Here is a 17,648-nt window from a genome sequence, read left to right as displayed (position 1 = left end):
TATACACAGATACACACAGACAGACACACACCACACAGACAGACAAACAAACACGCACACAAACACACACACACATACACACACACACTCCTTACTTAGTCTAGGCTTTTCTAAGTAGCTCCTTTGGAGCATGGGTCTAGATTCGTGGTGCTGTCAAGTATTTGGTTGAGTAGGCTTTCCTCAGCTAATCCCTGTATTTACCCAAATGCTTTGCTGGATCTCAGGAATGTGCAGCAGCCAGCTCTGATTAATGGTCTCAGAAGTAAACACAGCATGCTCTGAAATCAACAGACTTAGCGGCACATTCTTCTTTGTTTTTAACCTGCGACTCTCCCCCTGTTTTCTTCTGCTAATTTGTGGTGCTAAACACTCACATCCCCTGTCGTTGGAGCACACTGCTGTGAAGCTTTGGGTGGTGAGCAAAGAGATCACTCTGCAGTAGCCTCCAGATTGTTCCAGGGTCTCAGTGGATCTACCCATGCACTCATACAGCTCATGAGCCCAAAGAGAGTCAATGATGTCAAGGCGGGTCAGCAGCTAAGTGAATAAATATGACAGAACCTCACGGGAAAGAGGAGTTGGTGTTTTCTGGTTTTATTTCAGAGCTACACAGTTATGGAGGCCTGGCTCCACCCAGCATTCGGCTGAGGGGCTGAATTCCTGAGTCATGCCACAGCTCTGGTCTGTAGTCTTGGCTGGACATCAGCCAGGTGGGACCCCTGGGATTCCTTTTCTGTCCTCCCAGGCCCTAGAACTCTGTCAGCACACTGGGGAGATTAGACAAAAAACCCCCTCGCAGTTTGCTTTCTTTTCGAACAAGTTCTCATAAAGAGGGGCTTCAGCTCAAAGAAGCTCCGTCTTTGTTCACCACAGCTGTGTGGAGTCTCAACTTGTCCTGCACTTCCTCGGAGATGTCTTGAGATCCGGAGTGAACTTGCTGTGGTTGCCTTTGGGCATCAAACTGTTTAGCTTGGCTCGATTATATAATAATTATATAATTGCCCAATATTCTTGTCAGCAATTTGCAGGCCGTATTTTTAATAGGACCATTTGCCTTTCTTTCCATGGTTCCTTCAGAACTGGTGTAAGCTCCTGGATTATTGCAGCGCAGCCCCACAGGCCCTGCACAGATGTGAGCAGAGGTGACACGCGTCCTGTGCTGCCTGTGGTTATTTGCTCCATAAAAATCCTCCTGTAAACCATCCTGAGTGCTCCTTATGGGTCTTTGCTTTAGTAAGATTTCTGTTGGTGTTTGTTGAAATGGTATATTCTTTCAGAAAGATTTCTCTTTATTAACCCGTTTAGGAAATCTAATTTTTGAAGAAAAAAACTGGAAGCAAACTCTCCAGCTTATTAACCCATTTAGGAAATCTAATTTTTGAAGAGGAAAAACTGGAGACAAACTCTTAGTGTTGTTGTTGAGTTCTTAAGCAAAAAGATATTTCTATTTATCTGATGGTGAGAGAAAGGCGAGGCTTCCAGGGGTTAGCTGAAGTAAATTTTGTGGCTTTCAAATAAATTGTCTAACTTGTCAGCATTGCTGGTAACTTTGCTCTCCCTTGACCTTGACTTCTTTCTCCCTGTGGCAATGCACAAAACTTGTTGGGCAGGAGCTAAGAATTACATGAATGGCCACCACACTCCGATCTTTTCAGTTATCAGTGAGAAGACCTCAAAGAGAATGAGGTAGTGATCAAAATAGCTGATATTTTTTGATTGATAGTGTATTATATGTGTGGCACCTTCTAAACCTGAGCTCTCTCTCTCTCTGTCTGTCTGTCTCTCTTTCTCCCTCTGCATCTCTGTCTCTCTCTCACACATACATACATATATTTCAACTGTCTCAAACAAAGCAACAACCTCCCTTCCCCCAATACACATATCAATCACAAATCTCAGCTAGATGACGGCCACACCTTTAATTCCAGAACTCAGGGGTCAGAGGCAGGGGGATCTCTGTGAATTTGTGGCCAGCCTGTTCTACAGAGTGAGTACAGACCTACCAGGACTACAGTGAGCCCTTGCCTCAAACAAACCACACTCACACACAGACCCAGACACACACAGATCCAGACACAGAGATCCACCACACACACACACACACACACACACACACACACACGTAAAGCAACAGCAATACAGCCTTGACAGAGCTCTAGACAGGAACCAGAAATGGTTAGAAAGAGGCTTCTGGATCACATGGCCCAGGACTGAGTTTTTCCTCAATGTGGCGGAGAAGCAGCAAAGCCTTTTCTCCTTTTTCATATTGGTAAAGAGGTGAAGAGGTGAAATATGAGCTTTGTGCTTTCTGTTCTTTTTTTGTTTTTTGTTTCTCTCCACAGATTGACTCTCAGTGCAATTGAAGTTGATCTTAGTGGTAACCTTGCCATGGTGAGGCTCAGTCTCTAAGAACTATTTCTGCTTGCTGGCTCTTGGCACTGCATGTCCAGTGTCCCTGACTGTGTACATTGTTACTGCTGATATGACAGGTGTCTGCCTGGCGTGTCTGTCACGGTCCTAAAAACTCCACACAGAACCAAAGATCTACTTGAGTGTGTTGGTACATTCCTGTGATGCTAGCCATTCAGGGAGGTTGAAGTAGGAGGGACTTGAACCCAAGAATGTTGGACTAGCCCTGGGAAACATAGTGAGCCCCTGCCTCATGTTTAGTATGTGAAGTATAACCATGTCACTTTTATCACTTTTAAAACTACTCTCCATGAGAGTTTTTGTTAACAGTCACTGTTGGCCCTAATTTGCCTGAGGGCTGCCCCGGTCTTTTTCAGGACAAATTGTTTCTCTTCAATACTTTTCAGAAATTCTCCATTTAACTTTTTACATATGACATGTGTGCTCATTTGTGAAATTTCAACACTGTTTTCTCATTGAAATTTGTTTATTTTTCTAGGCAAGTTGAACATTGCAGAGAAGGATCTTAAGGCCACACCCGACTTGTCACGCTTGCCTTCCAGCTGAAGAACCAAAGGCTGTTTGTTGGAGAGATGGCAGTGACATCCCACCACATGGTCCCTGTATTTGTCCTGATGAGCGCCTGCCTGGCCACCGCAGGTAATGTGCCTTCTCAATTGGGAGGCTCTTAACCTTCTCTTGAATTCCCATTTCCTTCCCCCCTCAGTCTCTTTGGCTAAAAATATTTAGTCCATATTATCTTATGTAAAATGTGAATATTTATGTTATTTAGGTAAATAAAATATTTGACTATCATACTGACACATAATATGTTTTCCTGTGTTGTAGTTTACTAGGCTGGGGCTAGACATTCTAATGTCATGACACGGGACCCAGCTAACCTCTGTTGAGGTAGGCAGATAACAAAGAGCCCCATTTGAATTTTGTTACAGGCATAGTTAAGAGCAAAATAAGAATTGTAAGGGTCTTTTTATTCTCTTAAAAGAATGTTTTTATAAAATAAATAGATCTTTTGATATAGAGGTAATATTCTTATCGTGAGATTTGGGGAAGGGAGGCGTCTAGTTTCAGCTGCTTCAGACATATTAATAAGCATGCTTTAAGGCACAGAGAGAGGGTCTGAGAAGTAGGCTGTCAGTACCAGCTTCAGCACTGAAGGAAAGAGAGAGAGAGAGAGAGAGAGAGAGAGAGAGAGAGAGAGAGAGCGAGCAAGCTAGCTTATATTTCCCAGAGGCTGTCAGAATGTAAGGGCAACGCTTTGGGGGAGTGTTAGGGGTGTCATCATTTAACACATTTGGAAGGTTAATTCGCTCTATTTTATCATTGTGTGCACTTGTTCTGTAATGAGCTATATAAAAGCAATTCATTGTATTAGTTCTGGAAACGGGCAGTTCTCAACAAGGACAGCACCGACCTAAACGTGTACTCCAGCCAGCCTCTGGTATATATCGTATATAAACATGAACAAAATAGTTCAATAAGCTCTGGTAATCAAAACTCTGAGAGAAGTGTGCCATTTTGTAGGAGATAAAATGAGATATGGAGACACATAGTTCATTTACACGAAGTTGTGTAGAGGATCCAGATTTTTACATTTTGCATTTTGTGTGGTGGGTGGAAGATAACATCTGACCACGGAGGCTTCCGGAGGCAGACAGGGACTGTGCAGACAGACTGTGGGAAGGCCAGTTGGTAGAAAGATGTGTGAGACTGGAGATCAGAATGCTACCCCCAACCACTGTAGACATTTTGAAAGAAAGTTCTTAATGTTTTTTATTGTTTTTTTTTCCTTCTTTCTATTGTTGTTTTAAATGCCAGTGTGTGAACTTGAACTGCCCGCTCTGTCTGTGTGGCTCTCTGTCAGCAGTTTCATTTTGTGTCACTGTTGAAGAGTTGTTTGCCTTTCAGGGTATGCAATAAAATGGATCTTTTCTTTCTTTCTCTTTTTTTTTTTTTTTTTTTTTTTTTTTTTTTTTTTTTTTGAGATAGGGTCTCTCTATGTAGCCCAGGCTATCCTGGAACACACAGAGTCCCACCTACCTCTGCCTCCTGAGTAGAAGGATTCAAGATCTATGCCAGCATGCTCAGCAAAAATGAGTCTTAATGTTAAAATGGATCAAGCAGTGGGCAAGAGGAGGCACACTCGCTGTGATAAGGTGTCGAACTGCACCTGGGGTCTTGACACAGGGGTTCTGCTCTTACTGATGTCACATCACAGAGAGCCGCTCCATGGGAAAGCCGTGAGCGTGACAGCTTGTGCAGCCTTGGTAGTTTTGACAGTGAATCACTCTTGCCAAACACCTTCCTTTCTCTTTCAGAACATAAAAGGGGGATGGGGGAGAAAGAAAAAGAAGAAATATATACACTTAGTCTCATATATACCCAAAGCTTTGCAAAAGTAGAAAATACAATAGAGCCACAGATTTTGTAGACTCACAGGGCACCTGGTAGGAAAGCAGAGGGGTGGGTGCCTCTTCTGTTTTTATGGTGTGTGTGTGTGTGTGCGCGTATGCATGAGCGTGCATGAGCGTGCATGTATGAGCGTGCATTAGCATGTATGTGTGTATGTAGGCCAGAGGACAATCCAGGCGTCTCTTTTCAGGCTCGGTGCCCTTTTGCTGAGACAGGTCTCTCAGTGGCCCAGAACTCATCAAGTAGGTAGATTGGCAATCCAAGTGAGCCCAGGACACCCATCTGACTCTATTTATTTTTTTTAAGATTTATTTATTTTTTTAATGCATATGAGTATACCACCAACGCTCTCTTCAGACACACCAGAAGAGGGCACCAGACCCCATTACAGATGTTTGTGAGCCACCACCATGTGGTTGCTGGGAATTGAATTCAGGACCTCTGGAAGAGCAGTCAGTGTTCTTAACCACTGAGCCATCTCTCCAGCCTGCCCTCCCCACCTCCACTCTTACTTGACATTGGTGAGATTACAGCCGAGCCACATTCAGCTTTTAAAATGTGGGTTCTGGGGGGCATTGAACTAAGGTCATCATGCTTGCAAGACAAACATTTTACTGACTGGGTGCTAACCCGTAGGAAAGCTTTTTAAGTGTAGAAGTTCATTAGGTGGTGTCATTTTTGTGCAACCCAGTAAGGGCGAATGAATGGAGGAGAAACAGTTCTTGCCTGTGCTGATGTATGCCAGCTTGCTTCTCTGTCCCTCAAGTTTTCCAGCAGCTGAGGATGACCTTGAACTGCTGATCTTCGTGCCTCTGGCTTTAGAGTGCTGAAGTTATTGACGCGTGTCCTTATGGCCAATTTATATGATGCTAGGGACCTCCAACATGTTAGGCAAGCACTGACTGGGCCGCATACCAACCCCTTTCAATAGTGTGTGAAATAGACTCAGTTTACTTCCCAAAATGTTTCTTGGGGTATTCTGGCTGAGTTGAACTTCAAGAAGATCATAATAATGAAAACTTATAGAGTGATTTTACTGTATTGCTAAGCCCCACCCCTCAGTGCTTTTCTTTCTTTCTTTCTTTCTTTCTTTCTTTCTTTCTTTCTTTCCTCTCTCTCTCTCTCTCTTTCTTTCTTTCTTTTTCTTCTTTGAGACAGGGTTTTTTTGTATAGCCCTAGCTGTCCTGGAACTCACTTTGTAGACCAGGCTGGCCTCGAACTCAGAAATTCGCCTGCCTCTGCCTCCCAAGTGTTGGGATTAAAGTGTGCGCCACCATTTCCAGAACAATGTGAATACCGTGATTACCCATAATTCTTAGGTGAGGGAACAGAACTGCAGAAAGAGTAGCTGTTCCTTCAAGGGCCACCCAGCTAAGGAGCAGCAGAGTTAGCAGCACATAGATTACTTTAAGTTTGGTGACTGAGCCTTTTTGTTCCTATATTAAGAGAATGTTGAGGGCATTTGCTTTTGTTTGGCTTCCTTTTGTTGCTACTGTTTTGAAACAGTCTTACTCTGAAAGCTTTGGCTGTCCTGGAACTCACTGTATTAGACCAGGCAGGCCTCAGCCTCACAGAGATCTGCTGGTCTCTGTCACCGAGTGCTGGGATTACCGGTGTGTACCAAGGCCCGTGCCGGAAATGTGCTTGAGAAAGTGGTGATGGGTTTCCCTTGAGCATGGCCTCTGTCTTCTGGCGAGAAGACTCTCTGAAAATTTTATGGGCATAAAGCAAGGCTCGTTTGGGAATGGAGGAGGGGAGTGGACTCTGGGGACATTGAGTATTAGAGCAGAGCTTTGGATTTCATTTTGTGCTTTGGGCCTGCTGTTCTTCAGTCCTCTGAGGTGAGAGGCATACCCTGCTTAAGCTAAGAATCTAAGCATCTCCTACCCTCTCCCTAAAGCTGAGAATACAGCTGGTTTCCAGGCAGGAGGGCTGCAGGTTAGTGTGTGTGTGTGTGTGTGTGTGTATGCCTGTGTGTGTCTGTTCCTGTGTATGTGTGTGTTATTAAGACAACCCATGATCATTTTCAAATAAGAAACCGAGCCTCAGCTTAGTTAATGATTTGTGCAAAGTCCTGTGACTTCCGAGTGGGAAACTAGGCACTTGAGCCTAGGTATTTGGCAGTGAAATGCAACCCATTGCTGCCCTATTGGGGTGCCCCAGGAGGAGAGCCCACATGTGGAATGAATGAAACTCTTAGCTTGATTAAGTACCAGGTGAGGAGTACCTGAGTGGCATGGGCCCAGAGAGACATAATGACTTTGGTTGTCTTCATTTTCATTTCACACAAAGGACCTCGTGGCCATATCCCAAGACTGCTGGAGAGCAGGCAGGATGAACGTGGTAAAAATGGCTTGTATGGGCTTTTCATAGGACAGGGCAAGCATGCAAGGCACAGCAGGGTTTGTGTGTTTACCCCATGGGCTTGGCAGGCCCTTCCGTAGAAATCTTTCCCTCTCTGCTTGTGTTGGGGAAGAGCAAGGTGAAGCAGGCAGGTGGCAGCCAGCCATGACTCAGGTTACCAACTGGTTTGGAAAAAACTATCCATCCTTTATCCCCCAAGTCTTTCTCTACTTTGTATTACATGGCATTGTGGAAGTGAGGGCTCTGCTCTTGAAAGATATACCATGTAAGAAGCAGGGTGCCTTTTTATTAGAAATTACCACAGGCTGTTGACTGGCCCCTTATTGTACATCCTGTGATCTAACATCAGGAAAGCAAGAAGCTCGAAAACTAATGCTTGTCCCACAAGCTCAAGTCTGCTTTCACTTTAAAGACGACTACACATCTCTAAAAACAATAGTGGTTGTTGCTTCTGAGGTCTGCCAGTGACCAGCAGGACTGTGTCTCCCTTGTCCTAGTAATGAGGAAAAGGCATGCAGAGAGAATTTAGGGAAATCAGTTTGGCTAGAAGACAGGGCCTTGGCTGTGTTTGCTGGCAGGCGTGCGCCAGGTCAGGAGAGGTCTTTGAGGTGAGTTCTGCAAAGCCTCCCCTGTTGTGGTGCCAGGGGCTTCTTCATTCCTGACTTGATGTGGTGTCCAGGTGTGTCCTCTTGGAAGCTTGCCCACGACCTGGACACACACTTCTTCTCATTTCCATTTGGATGCACCTGGAATTCCAGGTGCAGTCCACGGGGAAGCAGAGATGATTTTCATCTACACTGCTTTCCTGCTGAGCAAGCTTTGAAGTCCGGTATCCTGGTGACAGACAGCAAGCTGAGATACTAGCTGGGCCAAGCTGGAGCTTGGAGAGCATCTAAACTAATAATTAGACCCTCCCGGGAGCTGCCGGGTTTTTTTCAGGATGGCGTCTGTACCTCCCATTTCATTGGAACCTCCAGCAGCCTCAGATGCGTAGGTCTTGGTCTCTTCATTTCTAAAGTGAGAATGTTGGGGCTTAGACTGAGTGATTTCGAAAGATTGATTCAGTTCTCCGTCCAAGTAGAACTCAAACACAGACAACCTGTGGTACCATGTGTTACAATGCCCCTCCCCATTACCCCCCCCCCCGACACACACACATACACACACACACACACACACACACACACAGGGCACCTCACTTCTCCTAACTGAAGCCTGCTGCTTTCCTGGGCCCAAGACATAGATCTGTTCATTTAATCCTTACAGAAAGTGCGTGATCTTGGCATTCAACATTTGTCACTGCTGCTGTCTTTGCCACAGCCTCTATGGCCAATATTTTAACCCATGTTACAAATGGATCAACTATGACAAATTCAAGGCTAAGGCTAGCTGACTACATGACACCATCTCAAACAACAACAACCCCCCCCCCCCAAAAAAAACAAAAAAACTAGCAAAACCAAGAATACTAGAGTATGCTGTCCCAAAGACATTGATACTCAGTTTATTTTTTTAGTTGACAATAAAGATAGGTTTGTGGGGTCCAATATGACATTTTAATATATAAATATTTTATGTGTTTATATTAGGAGATGTCTTTTAAAAATCCTAATTGATCTATTACTGTGTATGGGTATACAGGCCATGATTGGTGTGTGAAGGTCAATGGACAGCTTGTGAGATCCAGGTCTTTCCTTCCATCCTATGCTACCTGGAGATAGAACTTATTTCATTAGGCTTGGCAGCAAGTGCCTCTACCCACTGAGCCATCTTGCTGGGCTCTATATTTACCACTTTTGTTTGTCTGTCGTAAGAACACTTAGAACTTACTCTCAGCAATTAAAAAAAGTAATACATGTGTGTGTGTCTGCATGCGAGAGCACGTGTGTATGTGCACAGTTCACTGTGATCTGTAGACAACTTTTCAGAATTGATTCTCATTTTCTATCAAGTGAATTCTAGGGATCAGACTCAGATTGTCTGGTCGGGCAGCAAGAGACTCAGTGGCCTGGATGGAGTACTCTCCTGGCCCCGCCTCAGCATTTCATGTCCTTAGTACATTATCACTGACTTACAGCCTCCATGATACTTTGGAGATCTCAAGCCTTTTCCTCCCAAGACTTTTTATCATTTGACTAATCTCTCCACAGTCTTCACCGCCTCCATCTCAGCCTCAGGCAACCAGGGTTTGATTCTCTGTTTCTATGTATTTGATTCTTGTTTCTATGTGCTTGATCCTTTGAGGTTCTGCACATGAGTGAGATCATGCAGTATCTTTCATTTCCTGTCTTGCTTATTTCACTTAACACTCTCCAGTTTTATCTGTGCTGTAGGTCTGAGGGGATTTCTTTCTTTGAGGCTGGGGGGCTGTGTGATCCTCCACTAGGTCATGTGCCTCATTTTCTTTTTTTTTTTTTTTAAAGTTTTTTTTATTATATGTAAGTACACTGTAGCTGTCTTCAGACACTCCAGAAGAGGGCGCCAGATCTCGTTACGGATGGTTGTGAGCCATGTGGATGCTGGGATTTGAACTCTGGACCTTTGGAAGAGCAGTCGGGTGCTCTTACCCATTGAGCCATCTCACCAGCCCGCCTCATTTTCTTTACCCATTTATCCTCTAAATGCTCTAGATTTTGCATCAATGGGTCATGGATTTCAGAATGGGAAACAATCAACTATCTAACCCAAGGCCACCACAAAACAACAACAACAACAACAAATACAGAAATAGCCAACAGCAGCCAAAAGGATCAAGGGTTGGGTTATAATCTTAAAGCTTCACAACAGAGTGAGAACTAACTTCTCTTGCCAGCCTTGAGGTCTTGGGACACAGGAGTTGATTTGGTACCTTTGGTGGTTTGAATGAGAACAACACCCATAGACTCATATATTTGGATATTTGGTCAGCAATTGGTGAAGCTGTTTGGCAAGGATTAGGAGGTGTGGCCTTGTTGGAGGAGCTGTGCCTTTGGGAACAGGCTTTGAGGTTTCAAATGTCCACACCATTCCCAGCCACTGCCTCTTGCTTGTGGCTAAGGATGTAAAGCATCAGCTCCAGTAGAAGATATAGAACTTTCTTCTATAAGTTGCCTTGGTCTTCATAGCCAAAGACACATAACTAGGATAGCCTGTAGTTATTTTTGTCTTTAATTCTTTACTTTTGTGTTTAATATTTCTTTTTGATATATAGAGAAAGCCTGCTGTCAATGAAGTACCAGCCATCATCAGAGCACTAAATTTTATGTTTATTCTATTTTTAATTGTATTTATTTGGTGTAGTGTGTGTGTGTGTGTGTACATGTGTGTACCACAGCATACATGTGTAAGTCAGAAGTCTGCTTGGGGGAGTCCATATGGGTCTTGACAATTGAGCTCTGGTCATCAGGCTTGGTGGCAGGTTCTTTGCATGATGAACCATTTCACTGCCCTGCCTATGATGGCCCATCTATTCCAAAGAGCAAATTAGTGTTTTTGAAAAAGAGCTGGAATGGCTGCAGTGGTCTGCATTTGGGCTGCGTTCTCTGTGATACTGTATACATTCACAGGCGATGAAATATCACTTTCTCTAATTCCCTTTTAGGTTTTTTTTGCACAGAAACAACACACACACACACACACACACACACACACACATGAGTAGTCATTTCTCAAGGATTCTTCTGCATTTCAGTGTGTGTGTGTGTGTCTGGTGTGTGTATTGTGTGTATATGTATATATGGGGTATGTTTGTATAGGGTGTGTTGTGATAGCTATTAAATAAAAGGATATATCTATGTATATACATGTGTGTATGTATTTTCAGGGAAATTTACCAACAGCCTTTGATTCAGGTAACTAGATATATACACTGACTAGGAAGGGCAGATGGCTAACAGGACAGTGAATGAGATTGTCCACAGATCGGATGCCAGACCCCTCAGCAAATGCATTTTTTTCTCTTTTGCATCTGTAGCCCAGGTTGTGTAATTGCTACACTGCTCTAGATTTCTGATTATTTGAATTATTTTAGGATTCCAATGGCAGGCTGTTTTATGAAGAGTGATTAAACATTCTCTCTAGGACACAGCTATCTGTGTATTCCCAGACAGCTGTATAATTGCTAAGTTTATAGTTGGCCATAGTTGTTTATACAGGAACTTAGACAACTGATCCTTGATACTTCAGCAGCAATGCATACTGTGTGGTGCAGTGAATGCCGCTTAGCCCGCAGCTGGCTCTGAGTCTTTTCACGTGGAAGGGGGACTTGTTCATCATTTTACATTCACTTTAAACAAAATCCACTGTGATTTTGATACGACCCATGATCTTGTCATTAGACCAAGTAACCTGCTGTACCTCAGGGTTTTGCTTGGCTTCCAAGGCACGACATGGCAGGGATGGGGTGGGGTGGGGGGAGGTGGGGGTTAGGTTCTTAGGAGTCACTGCTTTTGTCCCTATTCTTTTTACCTAGCAAACTGCTTACAGTGCTAGTCAATTGCTGTATTTAGCCAGCATTTATTGAGTGCTTACTGATTTCATACACTATTCCAGGTGTTGGAGGTAGAATAGGGAAAGAAAAACCACATACCCAAGAGTACTTGATCTTATGAATCATGTCTGGAGCAGGGAGAAACAGCAGAAACAACAGTCGTGCTAATGACTAAAACCATCCAAGTGCTGTATGCCTGTGATCCCCAACCTCACGGGTGGAGGGTGGGTCACGAGTTTAAGGTCATTCTTAGCAATATGAGACCCTGTCCAAAACATTGGAAGGAGAAGGAGGAAGAGGAAGAGGAGAAGTAGGAGGAAGAAGGAAGGAGGAAAAGAAGAAGTGAGAAGAAGAGAAGAGAATATTTCAGTTTGAAAGAACTTGCCTAGATTTTACTAGACCCAGTATTTTATTCCTAATATCACCCCAAAATACTGGGGTTTTTTTTGTTGTTTTTTTGTTTTTTTAAAGTTAGAATTTGGGCTCCATGATAGACTCTAGGTATACAACGTGCAAGGCTCATCATACAAAAGCACATATATCCATCCATACATCCATACATCCATTTACCCACCCCATTCCTCTCACACAACCACCCACCCATCCATCCGTTCACCCATCCACCAATGCATACCATAGGTGTGATCAAGAAAGGCCTGACTGACTTGACCTTTGTGCAGAAAACTGAAGGAAGTGAGCTAAGTGGCTCTCTGAAGAGAGAGAGAGGGAGAGAGGGAGGGAGGACGGGTAAGGTCCTGAGATGGAAGCTGGCCCGAAGTACTCAGGTGGTGGCAAGCAGACCAGATGTGTGCTGGGATGGGTGAGTCAGAGAACTGACCATACAGTGAGGAAAGCTTGGTGTGTGGGGGATATGTTTGGTGTGTCATGTTGGGGCTGTGCATAGTAGAGGGCCTTTTAGGCCCTGTGATGACTCCAGTCCAGGAGATGGAGCCATCAGAGTGCTCGAACCAAAGAATATGATCAGGGGGATTTTCTTCTTTGTCCGTTTTCATATGTGTATGCAAGTGTGCACATGTGTGTGTGTGTCTTGCGTGTGTGAGTGTGCAAGTGGAAGCCAAAGCTTGATGTCACGAACTGCCCACCTTTGCGATCACTCTTCCTCCTTGCTCAATCAGGTCTCTCAATCAAACTCAGAGCTCGCTGATAGGCCTTGTTGGCCAGCTTGCTCAGTGAATCCTGTCTCTACCCTCAGAGGCTAGGAACACAGATGGGCAGCAGAGCCCACGCAACATTTACCTGAATTCTGGGGATCTAAGCTACAGTTTGTGTGCTTTTGTGGTCCCCTGAGCACTCTGGGACACTGTTCTGTGGTTGTAGTTACTGTGTTGAGACATGGTAGGAACCAGGGTCACTTACTACAAGGAGCGACCTTTGGGAGTGATCTGCTCATTGAATGGGCGGTGACAATTCTGTGATGCTTGTCAGTCAAAGGTTGCCTTTGGGAAGAGGGAGGAGTTCTGATTTGCTCTGATTTGCTTTCCTAAGCCTCATCCCAGGGAGTAGAAGGCCTGTGAATAACCAAGTACAACCCTGAGGATCCCACAGCTCCAGGAGGTAGCCTTTCTGTGTTTGAGACTGACTAGGGAAGTTTAGAGGAATGCTTCAGTATTTTCTCTTTCAGCCCCCTGCTGCTCCCACCCCCTTCTTCAAGACTTCCTCTACATATGTTTATCTTGTTGGCATATGGAACAGGCTACACTTCTGGGTGGCCTTAGATAGTGAAGACTAAAAAAAACTCCCCACATAACTGTGCTTATGGGAAAGAGGACATATTGCATTGTGCGGGAGGGAGAAGAAGAGGAAGGGAGGGACAGAAGAGAGAGGGGGAAAAAGAGGGAGGGGGAGGAAGAGAGAGAGAGAGAGAGAGAGAGAGAGAGAGAGAGAGGCTGACTGAACTTTAATTTTGAGGGGTGAGTGTATAGAGGGGATGTGAATGTGTGTTTCTATGGGGATGTGCCCTAGAAACTATGTCAAACAGAAAAACAAACAGACAAACAAAAAACCCTTTCTTTTGAAAGAACTGTTTGAACTTCAGGCCTGTTAATGATATAACTGGAGAGCAGGGCCTGACCCCAGCACCTACTACCTTCTTGGTTGACAGGAACAGCTCTGCTGTTTGTCACCTGTTGGGTCTCAGTGTGGCTCTGGTGGGAGCCCTACAATCCTGTCTCCTGTGTTTGCCAGGCTTAATTAGCTCTAGAGGATGCTATCAAAGGCTGTCTGGCAGTGGTTTGTTAATGATAGGGGAGAGATTCAAAAGCACTAATTAATTGTTAGATTATTTGCAAAGCACATGCTGGAAACCCGAAGCCTGCAGAGAGGGTTGGCAGAGAGGCCTGAAGAGATTAGCCCCGACCTTCAGGCTCAATTGCCTCTTGGAGTTGGGCCAAGAGGGGCATAGCTGTTCTTTGTGGAGAAGTACACTTGGCCTTATTCTTCCCTGAATGGCCAATTTGCTGTTCAGGCTCCAGGGTGACAGAGCTTCTGTGGCCCTGGCAGAAACAGACCGCCCAAAGGACACTCTTAGGAAGTTGTGTGTGCTTTCTGTTTAGTGAGAGAAATACAATCACTTAACATTCATTAACCAAATAAACACTTCCTGAGGGCCTCTCAGAACAGGCAGGGAGCTGCAGTTTGATCTTGAAGCAGTTCAGGTTCACAGTGTTAAATGTCCAAAAGCATCAGGGTTAGGCTTTTAGGGGTTTAGAACACTTACCGAGCGTGCCTAAGGCTCTGCCCTTAATCTGCTATCTTACCAAAAATACCTGCCCCCCCAAACACCCATCATGTCAATTAGCACCTCCCTCCCCATTTAGGGGAGTCAGCAAAAAATAAAATATTTAAGTGCCCAGTGTAAAGGAAAATGATGTTTAAAACTTCAAAAAAAATTTAAAAACCCCTAAATTTGGAATTCCGTGTCCCAGTGGAAGCTCGGTGTAGACCATACAGGGGGAAGGGAAAAGCAGGCTGGTGCTTTTTTTCTTTTGGGCAGTGCATTTAGTGTATCTTACAGAATCACAATCCCTAGACTCAGCCCCATCAGTCGTCCTTGTGTCTGCCCCTTAAAGATGAGCGGGATCTAAGCCTTTGCCAGCGATCACCATTTTCTGTGGATTCTGAGGTCAGTGTTGTAGAAGAAAGCAGTAAGAATTTGGTGATTATCCGAGAGCCAAATGAGTGCATGCAAATGAGAAAGCTGCTGTAGCCCCGTTTAAAAACAGGCTCAGAAATACTCTAAGACCCACGTCTGGTGTTCACTCTGCCTGACAGGGTGCAGTGTCTCCTCTCCACCCCTCAGCCCCACCCCCACCCCCAACCTGCTCTTCTAGGCTTGGGTAAGTAGCTACAAACTCCAGACCAAATCGCACTTTATTAACACGATTCAAAAGCAAAGAATTCTAAAGAGACATTTCAGAGATCCATGCTGAGCCATCCCATGGTATTGTCAGAGTGTCCTGAAGTTGAGAAAGGCACAAGATGTGCTACGTCTGTTTATTAAGCAGCCCGGATCCTCAGGAGAGTGTTTTCATGAGCGCCTCCTCGAGTGCCTCGAGTGCTGGTGGAGGGATCTCACCCACAGATGCCTCCTTGTTTACTTTGAGGTCCCCTATCCTGAAAACACAAGGATGTGCCCTAGCTGGCAGGCCCCAGGTGCCAGACTTTTAACACTTTCTGAAGGCCCTTCCCAGATAGCTTTATGGAGTCTGATGAGACAGAAGCTCTCAGAACTTTCGGCTTAGGAGCAATCTTTAGGTTGGTAAGTGGCTAACTTTGCTATGGGTGTGTGTTGTGTGTAGGTTAAATCCATGGCCTCACGTGTGCCGAGCCTGCACTTTGGTGTCAGCTCTGTGTCCCTGCCTGTTTTTAAGGTTGGTTTGTTTCAGCTTCGTTACTTTCTTTTTTGGGGGGGGGGGGTTGTGATGCCAGCAGGTAGCATATCCCAGGTAAGCTGTGAGAGGATGCTGTGACTAACACTTGAGTTTTATTTTATTATTTTTAAAGACTTTAACTTAGCTGCCTTGGAACATAACCATGTTTATTTACATTTAAGTACATATGAGTGTGTGTGTGTGTGTGTGTGTGTGTCCATGTTGAGAGAGAGAGAGAGAGAGAGACGGCAAATGGACGAGTGTTCACAGTCTGTTGTGTTTGTTCTACTGTTCATGAATATGGTACACCCATCTTACTAGGTTTTTAAAAATCCTGCCGTACACTGTTGTTTTGGTAGGTGTTTTTTCCTCTTCTTTTCTTGTATGTGTGTATGTGTGTGCTAGGCCTTTCCTCCAGTGTCTCACACATACTAAATACTAAACGTGTGCCCTACCACTGAGTGAGTGAGGCTCCTTGGCCCTCAGCAGTTCAGACTTGGAAGACATCAGTGTGTTCAAACTGAACGGTAATCCTCAGACATGTTTCTTAAACTTAGGTCCAGGGTCCTAATTTAGGGCTATAATTTCACCCTCTGTTAAGCATTCTTCATTAGGAATGATGGCCATTAACATTCCCTATGGCTAGAAGGAGCATGAGTTCACGATCAGGTAACTAAGGCTGGTTGCTAAGGAAGGTCACTGGTCTGGATGGCTTTGCTCTAGGTTATAGGAACTACAGACTCTCTGTAAGGAATACTGTAAGGAATATGGTGTTTAGCTAAGGCTCAGGACTAAGCCTGCTGATGGTCACAGCATCCTTGCACTGTGGTTAAAATGAGAATCCTTGGTACTTTGGACTGTACATCAGCGTTAGGAGCAGTCTCAGCATCTAAGTATTGAGTGCTGCACCCTTTCGTCAGGTCCTCAGATTTTCAGTGAAATTTCGCTCACTCCACAGAAGGTTTTTGGGATTTGTGACCAAGAGATTTGGTAGAGATTTGCCTTCGGAGTGTGAGTGTTTGAAGACTTCATCATGCTGAACAGTGACCCTGTTAACTATTATTGTACATTTATTAAAGGAGGTATTTGTGGTTTGAATGTAAAACGGTGCCAGCTTTGATACTGTTAGAAGGGCGAGGGGCTGGCATCACTGGGGAGTGGGGCAGTGTGTTAGTCCATACATCTGCAGTAAACAATCTCCAGTTTCATTTGTGTTGTTAATGAAGCCCAGAAACCTCTAGATTCATATTAGCAGACATCTTTATATAGAGCGGAGTTGTGAGCTGAAGTGGTCTGTCTTTCATAGACCACCATTCCCCTGAAAGAACACTGTACAGACAGTGGTCATCCAGGCGTTGCATGCAGTTTTGACTTAAGTACAGGGTGCATCTTTTACTCAAAGGCAATATTTGTTGCCCGTGATAAGAGTGTATCCAACCAGAATTCATTATTTGGAGAACTTGCATCTGTCACCATGGCTCTGAGAGTGTCACGGTAGCTAGCTGCTTTTCTGACAGGAGTAATGGAGACGCTGTGAGCACGTGACATTAAAGATACAGCACAGCAGGGTGCCTTATCAGGTGATTCTGTAAGACTCAGCGAGGTGTTGCTTCCCAAATGATTGGTACACGGCACATGATGATACCATTCATCTTCAGAGCACAGGGCAGAACAGTTGATTCTTAAAGCCTTTATATATATATATATATATATATATATATATATATATATATATAGTTGTTGTTTTTGAGACAGGGTTTCTCTGTATAGCCCTGGCTGTTCTGGAACTCACTTCGTAGACCAGGCTGGCCTCGAACTCAGAAATCTGCTTGCCTCTGCCTCAGTCTTTATATTTTTTAGATAATTTTAGATCTAACAAAAGAATTACATAAGTGCCAGGCAATGGTGGTACATGCCTTTTTGTTGTTGTTGTTGTTGTTTTTGTTTTGTTTTTTTGAGACAGGGTTTCTCTGTGTAGCCCTGGATGTCCTGGAACTCACTTTGTAGACCAGGCTGGCCTCGAACTCAGAAATCCGCCTGCCTCTGCCTCCCGAGTGCTGGGATTAAAGGCGTGCGCCACCACG

General features: G+C 44.5%; 1 protein-coding gene across 1 annotated transcript in view; it reads left to right on the top strand.

The window, feature by feature from the left end:
- Tgfbr3 (transforming growth factor beta receptor 3) overlaps window positions 1–17,648 on the top strand; it is a 180,037-nt gene that overhangs the window by 19,710 nt on the left and 142,679 nt on the right. Inside the window, exon 2 of the mRNA XM_021163025.2 lies at window positions 2,909–3,069. Coding sequence (XP_021018684.1) covers window positions 3,003–3,069 — 67 coding nt within the window. The 5' untranslated portion in view covers window positions 2,909–3,002. The remainder of the gene's footprint in view (window positions 1–2,908; window positions 3,070–17,648) is intronic.

This window comes from Mus caroli, chromosome 5 (assembly GCF_900094665.2).
Source record: "Mus caroli chromosome 5, CAROLI_EIJ_v1.1, whole genome shotgun sequence".
NCBI lineage: Eukaryota > Metazoa > Chordata > Mammalia > Rodentia > Muridae > Mus > Mus caroli.
This window is presented reverse-complemented; position numbering and strand designations above follow the sequence as displayed.